The sequence below is a fragment of the Myotis lucifugus genome, unplaced genomic scaffold (assembly GCF_000147115.1).
Source record: "Myotis lucifugus unplaced genomic scaffold, Myoluc2.0 scaffold_305, whole genome shotgun sequence".
Lineage (NCBI taxonomy): Eukaryota > Metazoa > Chordata > Mammalia > Chiroptera > Vespertilionidae > Myotis > Myotis lucifugus.
The window spans coordinates 66022-91980 of NW_005871353.1; the positions used below are offsets into that span (position 1 = coordinate 66022).

Genomic DNA, 25959 nt, shown 5'->3' on the forward strand with positions numbered 1-25959 from the left:
CCCCCCCCCCCGTCAGCCTGGTTGTCTCTTACTGCCAGCCTGGTCGCTGCCCCTCACGGCCCCCCTGCCAGCCTGGTCGCCCCACGTAGCCTGCTTGTTCAGTCATTTGGTCATCCCTCACTAACCCCCTGCCGGCCTGGTTGCCCCACGCAGCTTGCTTGTTCGATCGTTTGGTGCCCCTCACTAACCCCCCTGCAGGCCTGGTTGTAGGCAGCCTTCTTGTGAGGGTCAATTTGCATATTACCTCTTTATTATCTAGGATGGGTGGCCCGGCTGGCATTGCTCAGTGGTTAAGTGTGGATCTATGAACCAGGAGGTCACGGTTCGATTCTAGGTCAGGGCACATGCCCAGTTATGGGTTCGATCTCCAATAGGGGACGTACAGGAGGCAGCCAATCAATGATTCTCATCGTTGCTGTTTCTTTCTTTTTCATTTTTTAAAATATATTTTTATTGATTTCAGAGAGAGGAAGGGATTTTATTGAGAATCATTGATCGGCTGCTTCCTGCAATCCCCCTATTGGGGATCGAGCCCATAACCCAGGCATGTGCCCTTGACTGGAACTGAACCTGGGACCCTTCAATCCGCAGCCGATGCTCTATCCATTGAGCCAAACAAGCTAGGGCCATCATTGCTGTTTCTATCTTTCTCCCCCCTCTCTCTGAAATCAATAAAAATATATTAAAAAACAATGGGTGAACTTCTTTCATACATAGACTCTCCTGAGCCATAGGTTATGCATCTTATATAGTTTTAGGAATAGCCTAGGACAGTGATGGCGAACCTTTTGAGCTCGGCGTGTCAGCATTTTGAAAAACCCTAACTTAACTCTGGTGCCGTGTCACATATAGAAATTTTTTTTATATTTGCAACCATAGTAAAACAAAGATTTATATTTTTGATATTTATTTTATATATTTAAATGCCATTTAACAAAGAAAAATCAACCAAAAAAATGAGTTCACATGTCACCTCTGACACGGGTGTCATAGGTTCGCCATCACTGGCCTAGGAAATATAGATAGTGATGCCCTCAAGGTGAAGAAAGATTGTAAGAACACTACTCTTCTTCCTGCTCTTTCCTCAGTAGGCAGATGGTAGTAATAGCAACTTATTTGAAGATAAGTAGTGCAGCGCAGCCAGTGTGGGTCAGTGGTTGGGTGTCAACCCATGTACCAAGAGGATGCTGGTTCAATTCCTGGACAGGCCACATACCCGGGTTGTGGCTCGATCCCCAGTAGGGGGCATGCCGGGAGCAACCAACCAATTTGTCATTCATATTTTTTATCTTTACCTTTTTCTTCTTCTTCCTCTTAAAGAATACCCTTCAGCATTTCATATAATACTGGTTTGGTGGTGAACTCCTTTAGCTTTTTCTTGTCTGTGAAGCTCTTTATCTGACCTTCAATTCTAAATGATAGTTTGGCTGGGTAGAGAAATTTTGGTTGTAGGTTCTTGCTATTCATCACTTTGAATATTTCTTGCCACTCCCTTCTGGCCTGCATAGTTTCTGTTGACAAATCAGCTGACAGTCAGATGGACACTTCCTTGTAGGTAACTAACTGTTTCTTCCTTTTTAAAATATATTTTTATTGATTTCAGAGAGGAAGAGAGAGGAGAGAGAGAGAGAGAGAGACACGAGAGAGAAACATCAATGATGAGAGAGAATCATTGATTGGTTGCCTCCTGCATGCCCTCTACAGGGGATCAAGCCCGCAACCCAGGCATGTGCCCTTGACGGGAATCAAACTTGGGACCCTTGAGTCTGCAGGCTGACACTCTATCCACTGAGCCAAACCAGTGAGGGCTAACTGTTTTTCTCTTGCTGCTTTTAAGATTCTTTCTTTGTCTTTTGCCCTTGGTATTTTAATTATGATGTCTTGGTGTGGTCCTCTTTGGATTCCTCTTATTTGGGGTTCTCTATGCTTCCTGGACTTGTAAGTCTATTTCTTTCACCAGGTAGGAGAAGTTTTCTGTCATTATTTCTTCAAATAGGTTTTCAATATCTTGCTCTCTCTCTTTTTCTGGCACTCCCATAATTTGGATGTTGGTACACTTGAAGTTGTCCCAGAGGCTTCTTACACTATCTTCATATTTTTGGATTCTTTTTCTTTTTGCTCTTCTGGTTGGGTGTTTTTTGCTTCCTCGTATTTCAAATAATTGATCTGATTTTCAGGATCCTCTAGTCTACTATTGAATCCCTGTATATTATTCTTTATTTCAGTTAGTGTATGCTTAATTTCTGACTGGTCCTTTTCCATTTTTTTTGGCATTCTCACTAAGATCCTTGAAAGTCTCACTAAGTTCCTTGGAGGTTTGTAGAAGATTCTTGAGTAACCTTATAACTGTGGTTTTGAATAATTCTATATCTAGTAGTTTGCTTTCTTCCATTTCTTTCATTTGTGACATGTTTCTTTGTCTCTGCATTTTGGCTACTTTCCTGTGTTTGTTTCTATGTATTGGGTAGCTGCTAAGTCTTGTGGCCTTGTGTAGTAGGTGTCCTATAGGGGCCAGTGGCTTAGCCTCCCCAATCACCTGAGGTGGACACTCTTGGTGCACCCTTTTGTGGGCTGTCTGCACAGTTTTGTTGAAGTTGAGCCTTGATTGCTGTTGGTGTCACTGGGAGGAATTGACCTCCAGGCCAATTGGCTGTGAGGACCAGCTGCGACTACAGTGGGAGAGCTGCTGTGTAGGAGACACCCTTATGGAGCAGGACTTGCTTCAGTGGGGCTTTGGTGCTCACTGAGTCTGCCCCTTGAGTGTGTTGCTTATGGATGTGAAGAGTTGTAATCTGGTATGGTCTCACATTGACCACTGGGTACACTGGCTCTTGGGTCTCCAGGGAGGTGCAAAGTCAGCCACTGCCTGGGGCCACCCAGCAGGAGCTACAGAGAGATCTGCAGATTCCTCCTCTTTCTTTGGGGTTTGGAAGTGCCCAGATGAGGCCCAGCTGTGAAGCAAGGCGGCTGGTGCTGATGCAGGGCCTTGGGCCTTTTATTGATAGGTTTGGGGATCCCTGACCCAGCTGCAGCTTGTTTGACAGCTTTTTAGCCTGAGAAAGGACAGACCATTAATATGCAAAAGCTTGGGTGGTGTTGTAAGTTGGATGGGGTGGGGTCTTAGGGAATCACCAGGGCGGAGCAAACAGAAATGGCTGCCAGTCAGCCCTGCACCTGGGAGGTCCCAGCATGGAAACAATGACCGCTGTGAACACCTCCATCTGGAAGAAAGCTGCCCACCCTCCCAAGTTCCTGCCCTGATGCCAGACAGTCCAGTTTCTCCCCGTATGTGTCTGGATCCCCCAGAGCCTTGCCTGGCACTGGAGCTCAGAGGAATTGGAAGGTTGTAAATTCAGTTCGTGGTGCGAGCATTTTAAGAGGAGCAGCTGGGTCTCCAGCAGCCTGTGTGTCACTCAGCCCCAATCCACACTGGTTTTTACAGTTCATTGTTCTTACTGCCCATAGGGACTTCTTTCCCCAGCTCTGGAGCCCTGGGCTGGGGGTCTGGTGTGGGGCTGGGATCTTGCTCCTCCAGGCAGCCTCCGCAGAGGCGATCTCCCTCCCGATTAAAAAAGCAACACACCCGGTTGCCCGACTAGCCCGTTCTGCGTCTCTGCGCCTCCTACCAGTCTCAGTGTGCTTTCTTCTTTACTTATCTAGTTGTAGGACTTCCATCAGCCAGCTTTCCAGTGGTTCTGGATGATAGTTGTTCTGTATTTAATTGTAATTTTGATGTGGTTGTGGGAGGCAGCAAGTACAGGTGTTTACCTATGCTGCCATCTTGGTTCTCTTCCTCAATAAAAACATCCTCTATAATAAAAGGCTAATATGCAAATAGACCGAATGGCAGAACGACCGGTCACTTTGTGCACTGACCACCAGGGGGCAGAAGCTCAAAGCAGGAGGTGCCCCCTAGTGGTCATGGGGAGGGTGACCGCTGAGAGCGGGCAGTGTGAGCGGCCTGGCGGAATGCTTGCTTTGTTGCCACGGCAGGGGGAGCTGCTGCCCGCTGGGGAGATCTCCTCTGCGCCGGTACCCTCCGTCAAGCCCGAGCCCGAGCCACGCTCGGCCTGCTCCCCTGTCTCCCGCTCTGTGTCCTGCAGCTGCCGCCTCCGTGGAAACTTGTGATTCATGAAGCCCGCATGGCGGAGAGAGCCCGGGTGGCTCCAGCACTCTAGGGTAGCGTCCCACCTTCCAAGCGATGCCGCCGATCCCCTGCCCACCCCCGATCGAACACGGGAGTGGCCCCCTGTCTCCGGTGGGTGGGCGAGGGCTCGGGCGAGGCGATCTGCACCCCTTGCCTTCGCCCCAGCACCCGCCAACCCCCCCGGTCGCACACGGGGGCCTGGATGGCGGCTTGCGCTGCCCTACCCTGCCTATAGTATGCAAATTAGCCGCCATCTTTGTTGGCAGTTAATTTGCATATCACCCTGATTAGCCAATGGGAAGCATAGCAGAGGTACAATTAATTACCCTTTTTGTCTTTTATTAGATAGGATTTTTCTCATAGTACCTTAACTTTAGAAGTTATTTTAGTTCTGTCTCTTAATTTTAAAATTGAGCCCAGCTGGCGTGGTTCGGTGGTTGAGCTTCAACCTATGAACCAAGAGGTCAGGGTTCGATTCCAGGTCAGGGCACATGTCCTGGTTGCGGGCTCAATATCCAGTAGGGGGTGTGGAAGAGGCAGATGATTAGTGATTCTCTCTCATCATTAATGTTTCTCTCTCTTCCTCTCCTTTCCTCTTTAAATTGATAAAAATATATTTAAAAAAATAAAATAAAATTGAGAGGTTAATAGTATCAACTAAGAAATGAAGTTAATACAAGTACAGTATTTGGTATAGTGAGTACTCAATAAACTTTGCTGTGTAAAATAATCATTATCAGTAAGGCGAATACTTGGGAGAATGTGAGCATTTCCCTTAATAAGAATCTTCACGATTCTTTTACACATTTGTCAGAAATGCTGACAGACTCTTCACTTGTATTCTGTTGAAATATGCAAGCTAAATAGCTACTTGGGATATATTCAAGGTAATATTTTATTTTATTTTATTTTTAGGTGATTCCTCCTAAGGAGTGGAAGCCAAGGCAGTGCTATGATGACATTGATAATTTGCTCATCCCAGCACCAATTCAGCAGATGGTCACAGGGCAGTCGGGACTGTTCACTCAATATAATATCCAGAAAAAAGCCATGACAGTGAAGGAGTTCAGGCAGCTGGCCAACAGTGGCAAGTGAGTGGGTTCAATTTGCTGCTTTTATTTCTTTCAAAGACATACTTGGACATGGTCAGAAACCAGTAGATGGAGCTTGTAATGAAAAATAATCTCCTGCATAATCTCTTTCAGTCCTAATTTACCTACTTCTGTGCGTCACGTGATTGCCTACTTGCATTTAGTTTGTTGCTAAGAAAATTGTTCCTCATTTTACCATTTCATTCATAATATCTGTAAATGGATTTTTCTTTTAGTTGTCATGAGTTTTTGATTGTACTCATGATTCATCTTTGTAAGGCAAATTTTCTTCTTTGTGTGACAATGTTTAAGTCTTAAATGATAAATTATACATATTAGAAGATGTAATTATAAATATTTTACATAAAAGAAAATTCTTGAATGACTTCAATGGCCACCATTATTGTGTTAGTTGCCAACTGCAGATTGATTTAAAAAAAGTTATGTTGTTGCTGACATGTATTGTGTAGTTAGGCACCAGATGGTTGTGGCTGTATGAAATATGTACAGATATTTTTTCTTGTCATTATTTTTTAAACAATGCAGTATAATAACTATTTACATAGCATTTTCATTGTATTAGGTATTATAAGTAATCTAGAGATTAGTTAAAATATATGGGAGGATGTGGGTAGCTTTTATACAAATACAATGCCATTTTATATGAGGGACTTGAGCATTCACGGATTTGGTATCCATGGGGGGATTCTGGAACCAATCCCTCATGAATACTGAGGGATGACTGTATAGTATAATTGGTTCAAGATTTAAGGAAGTATTTCAAAAGCTAAAATAATGAATTTTTGACTAATTATCTGCTTCTACTGTTGATACTGTCAGGAAAATATTTTCCTTACTAGTCAAAAATGCGAAGTTTTCATAGTGTTATCATATGCATATGATAATACATATGCATATTTACTTCTTAGATTTGACATCATGAATAGCTAAGTATTTTCATTTTGATAGAATTTTATTTAGAAAGTGATATAAATCAAATGGGTGGGGAAAATTTTAAAATTATCTTACTAATTTGTACTTTTTTCATGGACTTTTTCCAGATATTGTACTCCAAGATACTTGGATTATGAAGATTTGGAGCGCAAGTACTGGAAGAACTTAACTTTTGTGGCACCTATCTATGGTGCAGACATTAACGGGAGCATATATGATGAGGTATAGTTATATTACTAGTGGCCCGGTGCATGAAATTCATGCACATTAAAAAGGAATTAATTAGAGTAAATATTTTAATATTGCTATTTGCCCTTTCTCTATAATAGAAGTGTCAGAGATGAAAGAAAATTAGTAAAATGTATATGAAAATCTTTCTCCTCTCAGAGTCTGGGGCATGCCGCGGGACCCAGAGTCAAGTCCCCGCCCACCCACATGCACCTTGAAATCACGCGAGACCCAGACCAGGCTGCCCTACCCCTGTCAAGCCTCGCCTGGCAGAAGGCACAGCCTCAGGTCCCCCATCAAGCCCCGCCGGGTGGGGGGCGCAGCCTCAGGGTCCCTGTCAAGCCCTGCTGGGTGGGGGGGTGCAGTCTCAGGTCCCCCGTCAAGCCACGCTGGTCGGGGGCACGGCCTGAGGTCCCCTGGCCCCCTGTCAAGCCCCACCAGGCGGGGGGCACAGCCTCAGGTCCCCCACCCCAGTCCGGTGCCATGCAGCCTCAGGTCCCTGCTGATTACTCATTATGGCTCGTTACGGGAACCCCGCCTCCACTGTGGGCGCAGCCATCTTGTGTTACAGGAACCCTGCCTCCGCTGTGGGCACATCCATCTTGTGATGGTGTGAGGGTCAATTTGCAGATTACCTCTATTACCTCTCTATTATATAGGACTAGTGACCTGTCGTGCTAAATTGCGCGACACCTGGGAACCCCTCTCCACCCCCCCGCCCCCGTGCCATGGGACCGCCCTGAGTTCCGGAGTCCCGCCCTGCATGGCTGGCGTGCCGTGGGATGGCCCTGAGTCCTGGAGTGCTGCCCTGATGCTCTGCCTCCGGGCCGCATGGAGCAGCTGCCGGGCCCCACCCCCACGGGGCTGCAGGAACCCCGGTGGAAGCTGCGTGGAGTTGCCACCGGCCCTGCCCCTGCTGTGCGCACCGCCATCTTGTGATGATGTTATGGCATGAGGGTCAATTTACATATTACCTATTTATTATATAGGATAATAGGCTTTGTAAAGGGTAATGTCCCGTTGCTACTTCTGTGTCCACTTTAGGTGGTTGAGTAGTCATTTGTTGTGCTTTGTATGATTCATAATTCCTAACAGGACAAGAGGAAGTAGACACATCAACAGGATTTCTGCAGCTGGTATTTTCAAATTGAAGCCAGCTAATGGAACAAAATACCTGGTTATTCAACAATAATATAGTATGTGACTATCTGGCTAATCTTTAAATTGCGTCAAATTTAAAAAAAATAAAACTCATGATAAAATATTTGGAAAACAGGAAATATTCATAATACCACATTAAGGCAAAAAGCAGTATTTTAATATGTATTCATTTTTCCAGAAGTTTTCCCTTAATAATTTTTCCTCAAATTGTAAGAATTTTTTAAAAAGTGCCTATTATTACGGTCTTTCTAGTTATTTTCCAGGAACACATAATCCACTATAATAATCCAATCCTTTTTTCCTCCAACTGAAGTTTGTAACTTCTGTTTTTAAGAATTCTTTCTTTTTTTGTAACCTTTTGTCCCTCTTCCATTGAAAAACTTCTCGTCTAGCAAAAAGTTGAGTAATGCGGTGAACACCTGAATACCCTTTACCTAGATTATTCTGTACCTCTTGAAGTACTGTTTGAAATTATTTAGTAGGGAAATAAGATAGGATCAGAATCATTCTTTAAAAAGTGTGATCAGCCCTGGCTGGTGTGGCTCAGTTGGTTGAGTGTCATTCTGTGCACTGAAAAGTTGCTCGTCAGGGTGCATGTGGGAAGCAGCTGATTGATGTGTCTCTCTCTCTCTACCCCCCTCTCCTTTCCTCTCTATCTAAAAATCAATAAAAACATTTTTTAAAAGTGTGTTCAGATAATGGTCTGCAAGATGGCCTGGTCATAGCAAGAGGCTTGGAAAGTGCTTTGAAGAGGAGGAAGAGGGAGGAGTAGAGTGATCTTTTGGTTGGTGTTTTTCTCAATGCCAAGTACTCTGAGACCATGGCTCTCAAACTTTTTTTTTTTTTAATTTAAATTCTTTATTGTTTAACGTATTACACAAGTCTCCTTTTTCCCTCGTTGACCTCTCCCCGACCACCCCCAACCCTCAACACATGCCTGCTCCTCCCGTCTGTCCATTGGTTAAGCTCATATGTATGCGTACAAGTCCTTTGGTTGTTCTCTTACCCCTTCACCCTCCCGCCTTCCCTCATAGGTTGTACAGTCTGTTTGATGCTTCTATGACTCTGGTTCTATTTTTGTTCATCAGTTTATGTTCATTATATTCCACAAATGAGTGAGATCATGTGATATTTATATTTCTCTGACTGGCTTATTTCATTTAGCATAATGCTCTCCAGTTCCATCCATGCTGTTGCAAATGGTAAGAATTCCTTCTTTTTTTACAGCAGCGTAGTATTCCATTGTGTAGATGTACCACAGTTTTCTAATCCACTCATCGGATGATGTTTACTTAGGCTGTTTCCAAATCTTAGCTATTGTAAATTGTGCTGCTATGAACGTAGGGTGCATATATTCTTTCTGATTGGTGTTTCTGTTTTCTTAGGATATATTCCTAGAAGTGGGATTACTGGGTCAAATGGGAGTTCCATTTTTAGTTTTTTGAGGAAACGCCATACTGTTTTCCACAGTGGCTGCGCCAGTCTGCATTCCTACCAGCAGTGCAAGAGGGTTACTTTTTCTCCACATCCTCATCAGCACTTGTCGTTTGTTGATTTGTGGCTCTCAAACTTTTTGGTCTCAGGACCCCTTTATTCTTTTAATAATTTATTGTGGACCTCAAATAGCTTTTGTTTATGTAAGTTATATTCATCCTTGTTTATTGTTTTAGAAATTAAAGCTGAGAATGTTTAAAAAAGTGTTCATATTAATTCATTAAAAGTAATCCATTATATAATAACATATACATTTTTATACAAAATGACTATATTTTCCTAAAGAAAAAAAATTTAGTGAGAGGAATGGCATTATTTAACATTAAAAAAAATCTCTACTGTGTAGTTTAATAGAAGACCTCTGGATTCTTGTATCTACTTCTGGATTTACTCTGTTGTGATGTCATGTAGCCTCTGGAAAACACCTCACACTCCTGTAAATTGAGAGTGAAAAAGGAAATACTGTTTTGGTATAATTATGAAAACAGTTTTGATGCCACAGACCCTTTGATGGAATCTGGGTGTCTCCCAGTGGGCTCCAGACAACACTTTGAAAAATGCTACCTTAAGATATTCAGCAAAAGATTCATTCTCTGAGCTCAGTCTGTATAGATGATGGAAGGATCTTGAGGCAAGGCAACAGTGTTCGATTCTTGTTTACTGACCTTCAAGTAACTGCATCTTTGATATGTGCCTCAAAGACCTAATTCATTAGGAGACAGGGTTTTAAACTGTCAGCCAGGCAATTCTTTGGGGAGCATCATGCCATATATTCTGATATATAACTCAGGCAAAATTTTATAAGCAGAAACTGGACTTAGGATATGAAGTCCCTGTCTCTGAAAATATACAAAATAATTTAAATTATATTTCCAAGATTTCCCTTTAATATAGTTTGCTAGTCTATTTCTTTTGTCATCCAGGTATTTATTAATAGATACTTGATAGAAAATTCAAAACAATTTGAAAAATACTCTGGCAAACCTTAAGACAAAAGTATAGTATACTCTGAAAAAAATTTTTTTGTATGCATGTATTGCATGGTTGGTTGGGTGTGTGTATGGGGTCCTATATCCAATTTCCATTTGTAGTCTGTGATTATAAATTTTTAAAGTAAAAAAATGACCTTTTTGTTAATATAAATGTTAAATATTAAAATATTGGTATTATATAAGAGAAAACTTAAATCACTCATAATCCTGGCATTCAGAGACAACAGATGTCAAAAAAATTTAGTATATTTTCCCCCCAATATTTTTTCTTGATTTAATGCTTGATAATTTAATTTTTTAAAACAGATGTGGTATCATAGTGAACATAGTCTGGTCTTGTCTTTCCCCTCTCCCATTTTAACATATCGTGAATGCTTTCCCAGAATGATAGATGTTCTTCAATGGGTGATTTAACATTTATTTTATATGTCTTACTTTTATTGGTAGGATGGCTTTCTTGGGCAGGAGAAAGCAGATAAATCTAATGTGAAGAGGGATATAGGCGGACTGTGGAGGCAGGGACAGTATGACTGTTCCACATCTTGCATGGGTCAGCGTGGGGGTGGCCCACACAATGGGGCGGCTAGGTCATTGCTTCCCTGAGAATGGCACTTTGCCACAGACACTGACTGCCTAATTTCCTGCCTTTCCTCTACAGCGTCTTGAAATAGAAGCCTATAGCAAACAGCACAGAATATTTGACCCATTTACTTATATAATCAATGCCCGTTATCCCTAGCTGTGACTTTTGGGGGAGCTCTGTCTTTGCCTTAGAATCTTCATCTTTAAAGAGAAGGGATTGAATTAATAGCTGTCTGAGGTTCCTCTCAGTTTAAAAATATTTGCTTTATGATTAAGCAACATTTCTTCAAGAAGGTGAACTGAATTCTTTGATAATGAGTTTTTATGAGTCCTAGATTTCTTTTGTATTAGAATTTTGTCAAGATCCCATTCATAAGAAATCTGTTGACTGAAGCATGGGAATCTTCATACTAAGATTTTAGCCTTAATAGCATTTAGTCTTACAGATGACATTTTTTCATTTTCCCCACAATGGGGTAGCTTAAATACTTTCATCCACCAGATGGTGCTATTGGACAACAAATTTATCTGAGGCTGTGGGTTTCCAAAGGAAGTAAAAACAGTTTTAACTGTTTGAGTCACCAGTAGAGTTTCTTTCCATTTTGTATTTTTTATGTGAGGATAATCGTTAATCCTGAAATAAATAATTTGAAGCCAGGACAGTACCTGTATGTGTAATTTTCACATCCAAGGTACAATGTCATTATTCTAGACATGTTTTGGTGCAGAGAGGGTTACGGGCCTGTAAGAAGATGGCTTTCAGATTTTAGTTCTGTGAAATAAAGCTTCCAGTTAATCAAAATGCATTATCTGCCAGCATGGTATGGCTGGTCTTTAATGAATGAAGTCTTAGCCTGCCTGATCCCAAATTGTGCCCTCCAAGCAGGGGAGGTGATGGCAGTTCTCTTCACATTGCATCAAGAATGTCCCATCAGCCCTAACCGGTTTGGCTCAGTGGATAGAGCGTCAGCCTGCAGACTGAAAGGTCCCAGGGTTGATTCTGGTCAAGGGCATGTACCTTGGTTGCGGGCACATCCCCAGTAGGGGTTGTGCAGGAGGCTGCGATCGATGTTTCTCTCTCATTGATGTTTCTAACTCTCTATCCCTCTCCCTTCCTCTCTGTAAAAAAAATCAATAAAATATATTTAAAAAAAAAAGAATGTTCCATCAGTCTGGAAGCTGTGTTTCCTAGGGGGTATTGTCCAGGAATTGTTGATGGGAGAGAGGTAAAGTTCAGCCTCAGGTTGACCTCAGAGTACATGGCTACTGCCCTCAAGTGCCTTGCCTGTGAGAGGGTTAGGTGTATAGAATCAATATTGTCTCTGGAAAACTTTCCAAAGAATAACAGCTGCCCCAGAACAGATTGGGCTGCTCTCAGTGAAAGGAGCTACTGACCGTGGAATGTTCATGGGGAAATAATTCTGTGAGAAATGATATAAAAGAAATTGGGTTGGGTAGATTTTGATAGAATTGATAATTTCTGTTAACTCTCCTCTTTACCACTCAACTGTTAAAGCTCACCAAAGTATACTTAGATATTCAATTAAGTGCTAAATTGGTAAACTGACAAATATATGTGGAGTCCCATGCTGGGTTGTTTATGGGGATGTGAGAAGAGTTAGGGATATCAGGTGTTTGCCAGTGCAAGGTGCTTACTAGGTAGCTGGAGAGTCATGGTTTCCCTAAAGAATAAATAACACTTACAAGGTAGATTATGTACCCCATGGGTGGTAGGAATACTATGCACCATAGGAGTGTAAAGAGGTTAAGCTTCTGGGGCCTGGCAGAATCCCTGAGAATTCAGGACATGTTAGCCACAGTGAAGAATGAGGATGCTCAAGTGTTCTAGGGCAGTGGTCGGCAAACTGCGGCTCTCGAGCCACATGGGGCCCTTTGGCCCCTTGAGTGTGGCTCTTCACAAAATACCACGTGCGGGCGCGCACGTGCAGTGCGATTGAAACTTTGTGGCCCATGCGCAGAAGTCGGTTTTCAGCCTGGCTGACTCTATTTTGAAGAAGTGGTGTTTGAAGAAGTGGGGGGTGTCCGTCGGTCAGGCGACCAGAGACGCGGTGCAGGCGGACCGGGGGATACGCAGTGCGGAGGAGGTACATTGTTTTGAGGTACATTCGCTGAGGAAGTCGACCCCTTCCAACTCTCCCATCCACACTCGTCTATCTGAAACAAGTATACAAGACGAGTGTGGATGGGAGAGTTGGAAGGGGTCGACCTCAGCGAACGTACCTCAATCAGATTGAGGACGTTTTTAGCAAAGGCCAGCTTAGGAGTATCCTAATTAAGTTAATAACAATGTACCTACCTATATAGTTTAAGTTTAAAAAATATGGCTCTCAAAAGAAATTTCAATCGTTGTACTGTTGATATTTGGCTCTGTTGACTAATGAGTTTGCCGACCACTGTTCTAGGGTATTGGATGGTCAGTATGCTTGGAAGGTCGGAGTTCTGTGGAAAAGTGTTAGGGAAACAGCAGTGGGGTTTTTTGTCTCCTTTTTAAATCTTCACTATTGAAAGTATTACAGATGTCCCCCTTTTTCCCCCTGTTGACTCCCTCCACCTCACTCCCCCCCTCCCCAGGCCTTCCCTGCACTATTGTTTGTCCATGGGTTATGCATATATGCATATAAGTTCTTTGGTTAATCTTTTCCCATCCCCCCAACCCCTACCCCCTCACCCTCCAGACAGTGGGAATTATTGAAGGGGAAAGAACATGAAATCCAGGGGTGAAAAAAAGAGTTTTAGAGCTGAATTTTTTGGTGATCATAAAATCTTCGATGATTTGGAAGGAGTCTTGGAGATCATCTGAGGTAGCCACCATATTTATAGATGAGGAACCTCAGACTGAAATATGAGGATCTGTCAAAGATGACAACCTACTTAGTGGCAGAGATGGGTGACCCCACTTCCCCTTCTCTTTCTACAATTTTAGCCTGTCTCCAGGAAGGATTATGGAAATTTTGAACCATATCATGTATGCTGGACCTCTTCTTCTGCATTATTATCTGCCGAGGTCTTTACTGGGTGCTGTGTCTTAGTTCCCATTGCAGCCTTGGACTTGCCTGCAGGTTATAAAAGGCCTTTAATAAGGCATGTATATTTGAAGCCCAGTTACTACTTTGGCCCCATCCTTCCCCTTAAAAAGAAAAAAAAAAAAGGAAGATGAAGATAATTTAGATTTTATCTTTATTCTGATTTTTTAAAAAACATAGAAGCTGATATTTTTTTAAAGAGGGAATTTATAAACAGACTAGAAAGATTCATATAACTATTATAAAAAAGCAACTGTTGATCCACACTTTCTGCTTCTAGAATCTGTTTTAGAAATGATCAGATATATGGATCAATGTTTTCACACCAAGATTATTTTCCATTTGTTTTAAATTACAGCAAAGAATGTAAAACAGCATATATATATCACAAAGGAAAATAGTAATGCAAATTATTAGGGACATGAAGTGATATATACAATAAAGTAAAAGTTAAAAAAATGTTCACAATTCAATGGGGGGGGGGTGAATACACCAAGACAACTGTGTATAGATATATTGCCAAGACCTTGAAATGCCCATCTTGCATTGTACAGAGGTATTGTATTGTATTATGTTGACGTATCATATACAAGTATTGTACACAGTTTCTCTCATAAATTCTCCATTTGGCTGTGGGAAGAGAGTGGCAGGTCTGGCTGAGATGGAGAGGTTGGGGACTTGCTTCCACACACAGCTTCTTAGCATGGGTTCCTCAAAATAAGTCCCCACTTGTCAGTGGGCTTTTGGGGTCATTAGAACAGAGTTAGAGTTATGAATCCCAGAAGTCTGATTCTAATTATGTTCTAATTAAAAAATGGCTTCAGAGAAAGATACCACTAAAATGATAAAATAAAATGACTTCATTTGCAGGTTTATAAGGAAGTTTGATTATTAAAAAAAAAAGAACAAAAAACAAGAACTTATGTTCCAGATGTTCTACAAAGAGAAAATCTAGTTTAATATTTAGGAAAATTATTGTTTTCTCTTTTTCACTGAATGAATAATGTTGAGCCAAAATTTTACACTGTGAAGAATGAAAACTGCCCTAACCAATTTGGCTCAGTGGATAGAGCATCAGCCTGCGGACTCAAGGGTCCCAGGTTCGATTCCGGCCAAGGGCATGTACCTTGGTTGTGGGCACAGCGGAGTGTGCAGGAGGCAGCTGATCGATGCTTTTCTCTCATCGATGTTTCTAACTCTATCCCTCTCCCTTCCTATCTGTAAAAAATCAATAAAATATATTTAAAAAAAAAGAATGAAAACAAAACCATTAGAAATTCCTTTGTTCGTTCATTCATTCATTCAATGAAGAATGAAAGAAAAACTTAACACTACCAGGCCTCTGCCAAGTGTTATGAGTATGTTAAATCTAAAAGTGCCTTAAGTGAGAAATAGAAGTGAGAGAGAAAGGAAGCAAGGTGGAAAAACAAACAACTGGGAGAAACAAAAGATAACGTAGATAGAATTCTGTAGAGGAATTGGGAGAAACCGGTATATTCTTTTATCTAAATTGGGATTTTCCTGGAATTAGTTGTTATAAAAAGGCTCAAGTCTAGTCCATACTTTGGTGTCATTCAAAGTTGAAGTGGCTCCCAACCTTGGCTGCACATTAGAATCACCTGAGAATCTTTTTAAAATCCTGATTTCTGGGCCTCATCCTCCGGAAATTCTGTTTCTTTGTTACTAATGTTGTGGCCCCACCCCATAACAAAGAAACAGAATTTCTGGAGGATGAGGCCCAGAGATTAGGATTTTAAAAAGATTCCCAGGTGATTCTAATGTGCAGCCAAGGTTGAGAACCACTGCTCTAGTAGGATCACAGTGGTGAAACAGATATTGATATATTACTCTATTACTATAATCCATTAGAGCAGCTGTTCTCAACTTGTGGGTCACGACCCTTTGGGGGTCGAACGACCCTTTCACAGGGGTCGCCTAAGACCATCGGAAAACACATATATAATTATATATTGTTTTTGTGATTAATCACTATGCTTTAATTATGTTCAATTTGTAACAACGAAAATACATCCTGCATATCAGATATTTACATTATGATCCATAACAGTAGCAACATTACAGGTATGAAGTAGCAACGAAAATAATTTTATGGTTGGGAGTCACCACAACATGAAGAACTGTATTAAAGGGTCGTGGCATTAGGAAGGTTGAGAACCACTGCACTAGAGAATGGGGGAGGTGCAGACCTATGGGTTTAGTTACTAAGGAAGAAATGTATCAGTCAGGCATTATTTTGCAGTCAATAATAGGGACCTCAGAATCAATGGCTGAAACAGATTAGCTCTTTACTTTTCATGTAAAAATTTGAGGCAGGCAGTTCAGGGCCAGTGTGTTGGTTCCATGATGTCATTATAGACTCATGCTGCTAGCAATTTCTTCTGCCATTTTCATGAGGAGGTCCTTACCCTCGTGCTCTGGTGGCTGCTCGAGCTCTACTAATCACATGTGATATCTGGTGGAGGGAAGCAGAGGGAAGGGCAAAGGGCACCAAGACCTGTGCTTGCTGAGGCAGCCCTTTCAAAACTTTCTCCTGGAAGCCCTGCCCAGTGGTGACCAGTTACATTTTGTTGGCCAGAACCATGTACCATGACTAGCTTTAGCTGCAGGGGAAGTGGAAATGCAGGTTTTACCCAGCTTCATTGTTCTTTGAATTAAATGGGGTTCTATTAATAAAGAAGGTGAAAATAGGTACTAAGTACTTAGGCAATCTGTCATAAAAGGTTATAAGAGTGATTTTGATCATGATTTTTTTAACTTTATGTATTGATTTGAGGGAGAGGGAGAAAGAAACATCAATTTATTGTTCCACTTAATTATGCATTTATTGGTTGTTTCTTTTTTTTAAAATATATTTTATTGATTTTTTACAGAGAGGAAGGGAGAGAGATAGAGAGTTAGAATAATAAAGAAGGTGAAAATAGGTACTAAGTACTTAGGCAATCTGTCATAAAAGGTTATAAGAGTGATTTTGATCATGATTTTTTAACTTTATGTATTGATTTGAGGGAGAGGGAGAAAGAAACATCAATTTATTGAGCCAAACCAGTCTCGGCTATTGGTTGTTTCTTGTATGTGCACTGACCAGGGATTGAACCCGCAAGCTTGGTGTATGGGGATGAAGCTCTAACCAACTGAGCTACCCAGACAGGGCCAAGACAGTGATTTTGAAATATTGTGTTATGCTGTAGTATATATAATTTAGTGTAACAAGTTTAATGAGACAAGGGACTTATTAGTCTAGAAAATATGAATACACTAGTAAAGATCATTGTGATTTTAATTTTCTATATGTAAAAATAACTTGTCAGGGTCCGAGTATGGGGTTTTACTGTTTTATTGAATGTTGAGATAATTGATCCTCTTTAAAGAAGAACAGGGCTTCCCATGGTTCAGGTTTCCTTTAGGATATTCTCCAAGGGCTACATGTTGGTAGATTTGTAAAAGTTAACAATTGTGTTTATTATGTCTGTGAAAATTTTTAAATAAAATGCATGTTAGTGAGAGGATCCATGAGTCCTGCTATTGACCTCAGCCAGTATTTCCAAGTTATCTTCTTGGCAGGTAGTACTTTAACAAAAACAGAAAGTGAAAAGCAAAATCACTAAATTAGAGATGGTCCCTGACTTAAAAATGTTTCGATTGATGAATTTTTGACTTTATGATGGTGTAAAAGTGATATATATTCAGTAGAAATAGTATTTCAGATTTTTTTTTTAAATATATTTTATTGATTTTTTACAGAGAGGAAGGGAGAGGGATAGAAAGTTAGAAACATCGATGAGACAGAAACATCAATTAGCTGCCTCCTGCACACCCCGTACTGGGGATGTGCCTGCAACCAAGGTACATGCCCTTGACCGGAATCGAACCTGGGACCCTTGAGTCCGCAGGCTGACGCTCTATCCACTGAGCCAAACCGGTCAGGGCTAGTATTTCAGATTTTGAATTTTGATCTTTTCCTGTACTAGTGATATGTGTATGATGTCCTGCTGTGATTCTGGGCAGTGGCAGCGAGCTGCAGCTTCCAGTCAGCCAGGTGATCATGAGATCAAACAACTGATACTCTACAGTGTATTCAGTGTGTTAGAAGGCTTTGCACAACTGCAGGCTAATGTAAGTTTTCAGAGCACATTGAAGATAGGCTGGGATAAGCTATGATGTTTGATAGGTGCATTTAATGTATTTTCAACAACGATATTTTCAGTTTATGGTATTTTCAGCTGACGATGGGGTTGTAACCCCATTATAAATGGAGGAGCGTATACTAACTTTCCATTCCAGTTATTAGTGATTGGAAGGAAGTTGTCCCTCCATGATTATGTAAAAAGCATGTAGTGCAGAGTTGACTTTTTGGTTCATTGTTTGGCCATGTGACTCTAGGCATAGTAGAGTCAGTTTGAGTCAGGAGCTTTCCATTCTTGCCCTTGAGTCCCAGCTCCACAATTATGAGCTGTGAGATATGGAGCAAGTTATCTGATTTCTCTTTGCTGCAGTTTTCCAATCTTTAAAATGGCACAGATAATAGATGATAACAGTGTCAACCTCATAGACTAAAATGAGAGGACATAAAACCCTTAGGTCAAGGTCTGTTCCATAGTATGAACTGAATAAATGTTATTACTGCCAATGGCAATATTAAATCCAAACAAGACAAAAATCCGGAGGCTGCAGTGTTGATTCTGACTCAGAATTGTGAGGAATTCTGTTCTGCAGTTGTCATTTATGTATAAGTTCAACCTGCAGCCCAGCATTTTATATTTTATACAGTCTGTCAAATCCATGAAGATGTTTGTTTAGGGGTTACTGCTTAGAAAATGCCCCTGGTGTTTTCAAGAAATATACCACCATCTTCTTCTCAGTAAGATAAGGTGCCAGGACAGGAGTGGTACCATGGGGTGTGACACAGGAGATATTCTTTTTTTAATGATTTTTTTCTTTATCATTTTTTGGAATGTGGTATCTGATTATCTACATGCAACATATTTAAGTCTTAAAGCAAAACGATTCACTGAATACCTCAAATCCTCAATGAGGTCCAATAGCTAGAATGTTAACAGTGCTTCCCATGGGTCCCCTTTTCTATAGTCCTTCCCTGTTCTCCACCCCATCACCCTGGGGTGGCCTGGATGCAGGTATACCCCAGAGGTATTGTGAGTTTTGTTCCTGACCACTGCAATTAAATGAATAGTATAATAAAGTGAGTCACATTAACTTTTTGGTTTTTCAGTGGATATAAAAGGTATGTGTACTCTATACTGTAGTCTGTATTAAGTGTGAATATCATTATGTCTAAAAAACAATGTACATACCTTAATTAATAATACTTTATTGCTAGAAATTTCTAATGGTCATCTGATCCTTCTGTAACCTTGTTGTAATCTTTTTTCTGGTGGAGAGTCTTGCTTCGATGTTGATGGCTATTGACTGATCAAGGTGGTGGTTGCTGAAGGTTGGGGGTGACTGGCACTTTCTTAAAATAAGACAACAATGAAGTTAGCTGCATCGATTGACTCATGATTTATCTGTGATGCATGTGAGCTGTTTGATAGCATTTACTCAGAACTTCTTTCAAAATTGGAGTCAGTTCTCTTAAATTCTGCACTGCTTTATTAACTAAGGTTATGTAATATGTTACATCATTTTTTGTCATTTCAATAATCATCACCAGGAGTAGACTCCATCTTAAGAAATCACTTTCTTTGCTAATTCATAAGAAGCAACTCCTCATTCATTAAAGTTTTATCATGAGATTGCAGCAATTCAGTCAGATCTTCAGGCTCTAGTTCTAAATCTAGTTCTTTTGCTATTTCTGTCACATCTGTAGTACTTCCTCCACTGAGGTCTTAAAACTCCCCCACCCCTAAGTCATCCACAAGAGTTGGAATCAACTTCTTCCAAACTCTTGCTAATATTGTTTGTTTTGACCTCTTCGCATGAATTACAAAATATTCTGGATGGCGTATATAATGGTGAATGCTTTCCAGAAGGGTTTTAATTTGCTCTGCACAGGGTTGCCAGAAACCTTTACTTTGTAAACAAATCATTCTCTGTGAAGTGCAATAAAGCAAAGCACACTAAAATTAGGTATGTATCTATTGTGTTTGATTTCTTGCCCTTTGAAAAATAGTTTTTTCACATACACATATTTTTAAACTATATATTTGATTTGGCTTATTTTTAACCTTATTAAAAATAGTATCCCTTTATGTAGTCTTCTGAGACTTTGATTTTTTTCTTTTCTAAAATTTTTAAATTGAATTTATTTGGGTGACATTGGTTAATGAAATTATATAGGTTTTATGTGTACAATTCTATAATATCATCTGTATCTTGTATTGTGTTCACCACCCCAAGAAAAGTCTCCTTCCATCACCATTTATCTACCCTATAGACTGATTTTTTTCACTGAAAAATAGATTTCTCATGTTTATCCATATTATTTTGTGAGCTATTGTGCAATTATTTTAATTGCTGTATAATATTTCATTTTGCGATGTTACATTTTATTTCTTATTTTCCTGCCAGGAGACATTTTTATCTTTAAAAAATTTTTTATTGATTGATTTTTGAGAGAGAGGAAGGAAGAGCGAGAAGAGAGAGAGAGAGAGAGAGAGGGGAAGTGTAAAGAGAGAGAAAGAAACATTGATTTGTTGTTCTAATTATTTTTGCTTTCATTGGTGGTTTATTGTATGTGCCCTGACTAGAGATAGAACCAACAACCGTGGCAAATCAGGATGACATATAAAAGTAAATATTGCTACTATGAACATACTCCTTTACATGGTTCCTGTACATGTATAAACGTTTCTCTAAAGCATTTACCTGGGAATGGAAATGCTGCCTTACAGAGTGCAAAAAAGAAAAGTGATTTGTTTTAAAAGTAAGAAGTTTAAATAATATGAGATATTTTTTTGGATAGGAAAAAGCAAAAAGAGCTATCATGTCACACATTGTAATTGACTTTAAAGCAAAATGAATTTCACAGGGGTCTAATTTTATTTTTATTGTGTAAAGATCCTAAGGAAATATCAGTCCAGTTTAAAATGTCAACCAGAGCTTTCATTTTAGTTAGTGAAAGGTACAATTTTCACATATTACTATCTGAAATGGATTGAATTTTGAAGTCTTGAAAGAACCAATCAAGTTGTATTTTTCTTTCTCCATGTGCATTATCTTTGAAACTTTGAGGGCTTGTTACAGCAATATGAATTAGGGGCAGTCATGTACTGTAACCTAATCTTAACTTACCATCAAATTAGTGGCGATTGGGTGGATGCTCTTTTGTTTGGACTCTAGGTGTTGAGCGGGCTGTGATAAGGGTTTTAGAAAGCGATGGTAAGAGTCAAATGAAGAAAAGCAGAATCTTAAAAAACTCTCACCAAAAGTTAAAAATTAGTATTTTTATTTAATTAGTTTAAGCGAAAATGCCTACAAAATACTGCACAGTAATGTGCTAATGAGAAACACCAGATCATATACTCTGTTATAAAAATGGGACCCATGTCAGTATTTATGAAGGGATTGATTACAAAAATTGTGGTTTGCTAGACTGACAACACATTTACTACCGAGGAGACTGGCTGCTCTGTTATCAGTTTCAAACAAGAAGGGCTGGTAAGTTACTGAGCATCTTCCATCTGTAAAATGAGGGTGTTTTGCTCTTGTTTTCCCAGCTTGGGGGTTATCCCAGTGCTTTTGAGATCCCTGTCCTAATGAAATAATTACCGAGTACCTACAGAGTTTTAAGGCTTAGTTCTAGTTTTCTGGGTGGATGGCAGATATAAAGAAAATGTTACTTTACTTTTTTTTTAATTTTTAAAATATATTTTTGCATGCATTGCCTTGTTCCTTCCTCCTCATCCCTTTAAAATTATTGCAATAAGTGTGAACTTCTTAATACCTGCTATCTTTCTGCAAATGTGGCCACAGATGTTTTTTGTTTGATCCACAGTTTTAAAAATTTGTTAATTTGGATTTTGAGCTTCACTTAAAAGTTCAGAACATCTAGCAGCGTTCCCAGTGACAGCAATAGACAGGAGCTAAGTAAGGGCTCTTCTGGACAGGATAGTAGATGGTCTCCAAATGGTCTTCCCTACACTCCTTTTGATTTGCATCTGGTTGCGTCACTCGCGATGTTACTTGCTGGCTCTTTGGGCACCTCATTGTAGCTTCTGCTTTATCACTCAGCTCTTCACTTGCTGATGTGCCTTTGGAACATGCTCCTGACAACCCTCTTTGAGGTAGGGTAGGCCCTGAGCCCCAGGGAATACAACGCAAATAAGCTCTGGTCCTCCCACCTTTTAAAAAGAAAAATGTAGTTAGAAAGAAATTCTTTCAAAATATTTTCATATGTACTTTGCAATCTTGTCTTTACACCTGTCCCTTAAGGTAGACAAGTATGGAATTATGTGCTGTTAGGAAGCCTTGGTCTCCACTTCTGCTGCCATGGGCATATTTATTTTAAAGTAGTTCCACTGAGGGATTAGACCTTTTCTGTGGACATCTCAAGGTGGCCACAATTCTTGTCATGTTCTCATTGGCAGACTTGAACCCTGGTCACTGCTCTGCCATGAATGTTCATTGAGAAACAGTAAGCTCCTATAACTAGTGAGTGGCAGAGCCAGTATTTGGTTAGAGAGCTTTCAACTCCTGTACAGCATGCTGCTTTTCTGATATTGTGTCATTCTCTGAGAAAAAAAATTCATTTCATTTTGCTTTTTGCTAGGTGAGGACAGAAGAGAGTGTGTGTTAACCATGATTTTTATGAGTTTATTAATTTGTCTTTTATCTCAGAAGAACCTTTTTATAGTCTTTGATGGGTGTGCCCTCATTTTTATGTCCTTAAAAATAAACAAAGCCCATTCTCAGCTTGCTAGCACATTTGGTAGGGTTAAAAGTTTGTTTAAGTCTTCCCTCTTTTCTTCCTACTTTTAATCTTTTAGTCCATCTTCATTTATCAATACCTTTTGGGATGTTTTTAATTTATACCATCTCTGTGTATTTGTAGGTGACACAATCAAATTACATATGTGTGTCATAAAAACAACAGATGTGACCATATTCCAGCTGGAATATGGGTTCTTAAATGCCCTCTCCTTGTGGTTGGAGTTCTTTTCTGTTTACTGAGATATGTTTCGGCTGAGGCACAGAGGGAACAGTGTAGTAGAATGCCTCTCCTGGTGTGTTGTCCCACATGGTACTATTTTACAGAAGGTAATGGAGTATGTAAACAAGGTTTTGCGGTCAAATAATATTTGGGAAACACGGAGTTAAGCAAAATTAAATAGGTTTCTATAGTAGGGCCTCTCAGAGCCTCGGAATACCTGTCAGCACTGTGACTAAGAGGAGGAGAAAAGGAAGCCAAGTGTTTCTGACCACAGCCTCTGGTAGGGCTAACGTTCCATTAGAAATAGTTTGGGAAAAATTGGTTTTCGATGATATTGCATCATTTCTCTGTATTAGGTGGAATGATGCATTATTAGTGAAGTTTCTAATGTGTCTTATTGCTGCTGTGTCATCCTTCACTTTTCCAGTGACTGAACGCAGTCATTATAGAGTGGGTGCTGGATGCTCACAGTGCTGAGAAGAGGGTGCTCATTGGCATGGAAGTGGCCCAGAGGGTAAGGGCTGTGGCCTCAATTTCGGTACAGTCTCTGTGGATGGTTATGGGTGCATCGTTCATGCTCTGATGCCAGTAACTCCCTTAAATAGCTCCTGATTCTAGTTATGCTATTGAAGACTGAAGAGTTCTTTTAACCTGCCATCTGATTCCCGATAGGTGGAAGGCAAAGGAAAGATCCTTGATAAAATTCTCAGTTACACATATGTGCACAGATCATGATCCAGTGATGAATTATTTCAGAAAACCAGACAAACACAGGGTAAATAGACAAACAGAGTAGGAAAGACCTAGAAAGTTGACTGGGTAATTGGGGTGAAGATAGGGGAGAATCAGGAGGAAATATTGGCCCAGTGGAGGTCAGGAGAGTGACAAATACCCCCAAGCACCTGCTGAACATGTAGAAGAGCTAATTTGATGGGCAGAATCTGCAAGAGGCATTTGTCTATGAACTTGGGCTGGTGTGCAGACTTTCTGCTGAGATTCTATAGCTTTAAGCATTGAACAGTTTGGCAAATTTTGACTTGTCATTGTGGTGCTTGTTTGTAGCTGAGGTCTTTCTGGAGACCTTTACATTACACCAGTTTTATCACCAACCCCCAAGTAAAGCAGCTTCTACTATAAGCTTTGCCAGTGTTTGTGTAGAACAGTGTTTGTGTAGGACAGTTGTACCCCTGGGTGGGGAGAATGTGGCAGCTTTATGTCTTTGCCTGCCCTAAATTTTAGCTCTTTGGATCTTTGTTGACAATTGTTGCCGAGAGAGGAGGATGATATGTTGTATTTTAAAATGATCAGAACTGGAAGCATAGCGCTTACAAGTGAAGGCTCAGGAGTCAGGTAGATTTAGATTTATCTTTGCCACTGACTACTGGTGAGGAGTATTAGGTTTTCCCTTGTTCATTTAGGTTTAACATTACCCATGTTACCAGATTGTTTTGAATAGGTGTGGTATATAGGTGTGTGTAGTATAATGAGGTACAGTGTGGTTAAGACTTCACCTAAATGATAGACTAGGCATACTCTGTCTGAGTTTGTTTGGGAGACTGGTGCTCGTTGGTGCTTGCGTAGAGCCTGTCCTTGGAGGCAGTTAGCCAGTTCAGTCAATAGTAGAGAACGGAAACTGGAGAAGAAATTTTGAAATGGTAAAATTTGTCTACCGCCTCTTTACACCTGCTATTCTTAGTATTTCAACCACTTCTTTAATTGAAATTATATGAAATTCCAATAATTTCATATAATTTCTTGTAAAGAAGTTACAGTTTTAGCCTCATGCCAACCTTGGCCTTGCCCATTACTTGGCCTTGCAAAAAACATGTTATTTGCCTATTAATGGGGATAATGTCAGTAATAAATGTTATCGGACTTTATTATCTCTTTACACATGTTTGACTGTGATTTTTGGGGGAGGCTTTCCAGTAAGATGTACTAGAGAATAGTGGAGATATTTATTCTATCTATTCTAAGAAATTTTCTAAACATTTTGTGACCTTTAGCATGCTCAGTGTTCCATGAATCTCTGGGAAGGTGCTAGTCCTCATGTTTTCGTGAAGAAAGACTGGAAGCTTAGAAAATCTCAGTGTTTTTTGCCCTGGCCAGTGGCAGAGCTGGGGTTATAATCTGGGTCGTCTGCCAGCATTCTTACTTCTCTGCCCTTATCCCCTTAGACCTGCAGGTCTGAGGATGTCAAACGAGTCAGCCTTAGTTATTTAAAAAAAAAAATCCGTCAGTAATAAAGTTAAGATCTCTGTAAATGTAGGAGTTTCAGAGGAATGCTTTGTTCCTAAATTTGCAAGTTCATTCAGTTTAAAAATGATTCCTATAATATAGCTCTCATATTCATTATTCATATTCATATTCATTGCCTCAGTAATGACTTTTAAATAGGATTTTATTATTAGAATGACTGGACTGAAGTTTGATTGGGCTAGGGTTAAGAGATTGCATCACTATAAATAGAGATAAAATATTTTACATAATTTGATCTACTTTTTATGAAGTTTCATAAGTTGGAACTTAGGATCTTCTCTAAAACACTTACTTTGACCAATTTCCAAATAGCAAACTTCCCACTGTGGGGTTAAAGATAGAATGACTACTTAGGAGAATTTGGGGATTAAATTATTTCTGTTGGCACTTTCAATTATGTTAAGTGAGGCAGAGCTTCATTAACTGCTCCATCAACTATTTTTCTAACCCAAAAGCTTGAGGAGGTAAGATTACTACATTGATTAGAGAATAATCTATAGACCAGAATGAAAACAGAAAACCCTGTACATTTTCAGTGTGTAAGAGAAATATTAGATGTGATTGTCTGTGAGGCCATTGGCATAGTTATTGGAGAGGGCCTTATAGGTATACATAAATTAATTTAATGTCCCCCTTTTTAAAAAAATGTTTTTATTGACTTTTAAAAAAACATTTTTATTTTTATTTATTTTAAATATATTTTTATTGATTTCAGAGAGGAAAGGAGAGGAGAGAGATATAGAAACATCAGCGATAAGAATCATTGATCAGCTGCCTCCTGCACTCCCCCTACTGGGGATTGAGCCCGCAAGCTGGGCATGTGCCCTTGAGTGGGAATTGAACCCAGGACCCTGCAGTCTGCAGGCCGATGCTCTATCCC

At 40.1% G+C, this 25959-nt stretch overlaps 1 protein-coding gene across 4 annotated transcripts in view; it reads left to right on the forward strand.

Annotated features, from left to right (window-relative positions):
* The first annotated feature begins 5062 nt into the window (after nt 1–5062).
* Nucleotides 5063–25959, forward strand: part of KDM4C (lysine demethylase 4C) — a 282134-nt gene continuing 261237 nt past the window's right edge. For 2 of the 4 annotated variants that reach the window (XM_023763877.1, XM_023763876.1), the window contains exons 1-2: nt 5067–5238; nt 6300–6414. In XM_023763877.1, coding sequence (XP_023619645.1) covers nt 5144–5238; nt 6300–6414 — 210 coding nt within the window. In that variant the 5' untranslated portion in view covers nt 5067–5143. Of the gene's footprint in view, nt 5239–6299; nt 6415–25959 lie in introns of all 4 variants that reach the window. The other 2 variants (XM_006100251.3, XM_023763878.1) reach the window with 2 other exon arrangements.